Below are 876 nucleotides of genomic sequence, written 5' to 3' on the forward strand. Positions count from 1 at the left end.
TATTGTATTTGTAACATTCATTACATCTATTTAGTAAATGTGTTGAATTCTTAAATTTTGAAAGAATTAAAACTTTTGTAATTTTAACTTAAAATTTATTATTAATTATATTACAAATAAATGATTGCTCAAGCAAGCACTTGGCAAAATAACTCAAGAAAAATAAATTAATCTTTCAATCCACGATTGAGTCACAATCTCATATAAAATAACATTTTAAAACTACTTCCTAAATAATAACTAAGGTGAATACTGACATTTGCAGAAGATATTGTAGTCATCCAAAGTTTGAAATCAGGTACTACTGTTTCAGAATCAATTTCATCAATGATTCTCTCTAGTGTTAACAGCCATATTGGAGCTAAATGACAGTTCTGAAGACATATCCATCCACCATCATTAATTGTCTCTTTAATAATGATTTCAGCAGCCTTTCCCTTAGAATATAAATGGTTATGATTAATTTCTTAAATAAACTATAGTTAAATTCAAGAGTACATACACACACAGTTTTAATTATTATATTTAATGGAAAACATTAAAGTTACCTGATTTTCCCCTAAGGAAATTATTCTCAATTTATCAGTCTTGTTTTTGATTCTGGCAAATGATAGTAATGTATCCATTGAATCACATTCAGGAGATTGAATAAAAATTAAAGCTCTGCCAGATTCTTCATAGGCTTCATTTAAATCAAAAGGAGGAGAATTTAAAAACTTTTCTCCCATTTCTTTTCTGATGAAGTAAACAATCCCAGAAGCAAACTGCATAATGAAAATTACTTGCAAGTAATTGAATGCTAATATTTCTTGAAATAGAACTGATACCATACATTCATTATTACAAGTTGAGAATTGATTTAATATTATGTCGGTA

General features: G+C 27.1%; 1 protein-coding gene across 1 annotated transcript in view; it reads right to left on the minus strand.

Moving 5' to 3' along the window:
* LOC106686748 (dynein axonemal heavy chain 7) overlaps positions 1-876 on the minus strand; it is a 62,101-nt gene that overhangs the window by 4,968 nt on the left and 56,257 nt on the right. Inside the window, exons 40-41 of the mRNA XM_067051731.1 lie at positions 549-764; positions 258-437 (exon numbers count right to left, since the gene is read on the minus strand). Coding sequence (XP_066907832.1) covers positions 258-437; positions 549-764 — 396 coding nt within the window. The remainder of the gene's footprint in view (positions 1-257; positions 438-548; positions 765-876) is intronic.

Source organism: Halyomorpha halys, unplaced genomic scaffold, assembly GCF_000696795.3.
Source record: "Halyomorpha halys isolate HHAL.00 unplaced genomic scaffold, Hhal_1.1 Scaffold867.1, whole genome shotgun sequence".
Taxonomy (NCBI): Eukaryota; Metazoa; Arthropoda; class Insecta; order Hemiptera; family Pentatomidae; genus Halyomorpha; species Halyomorpha halys.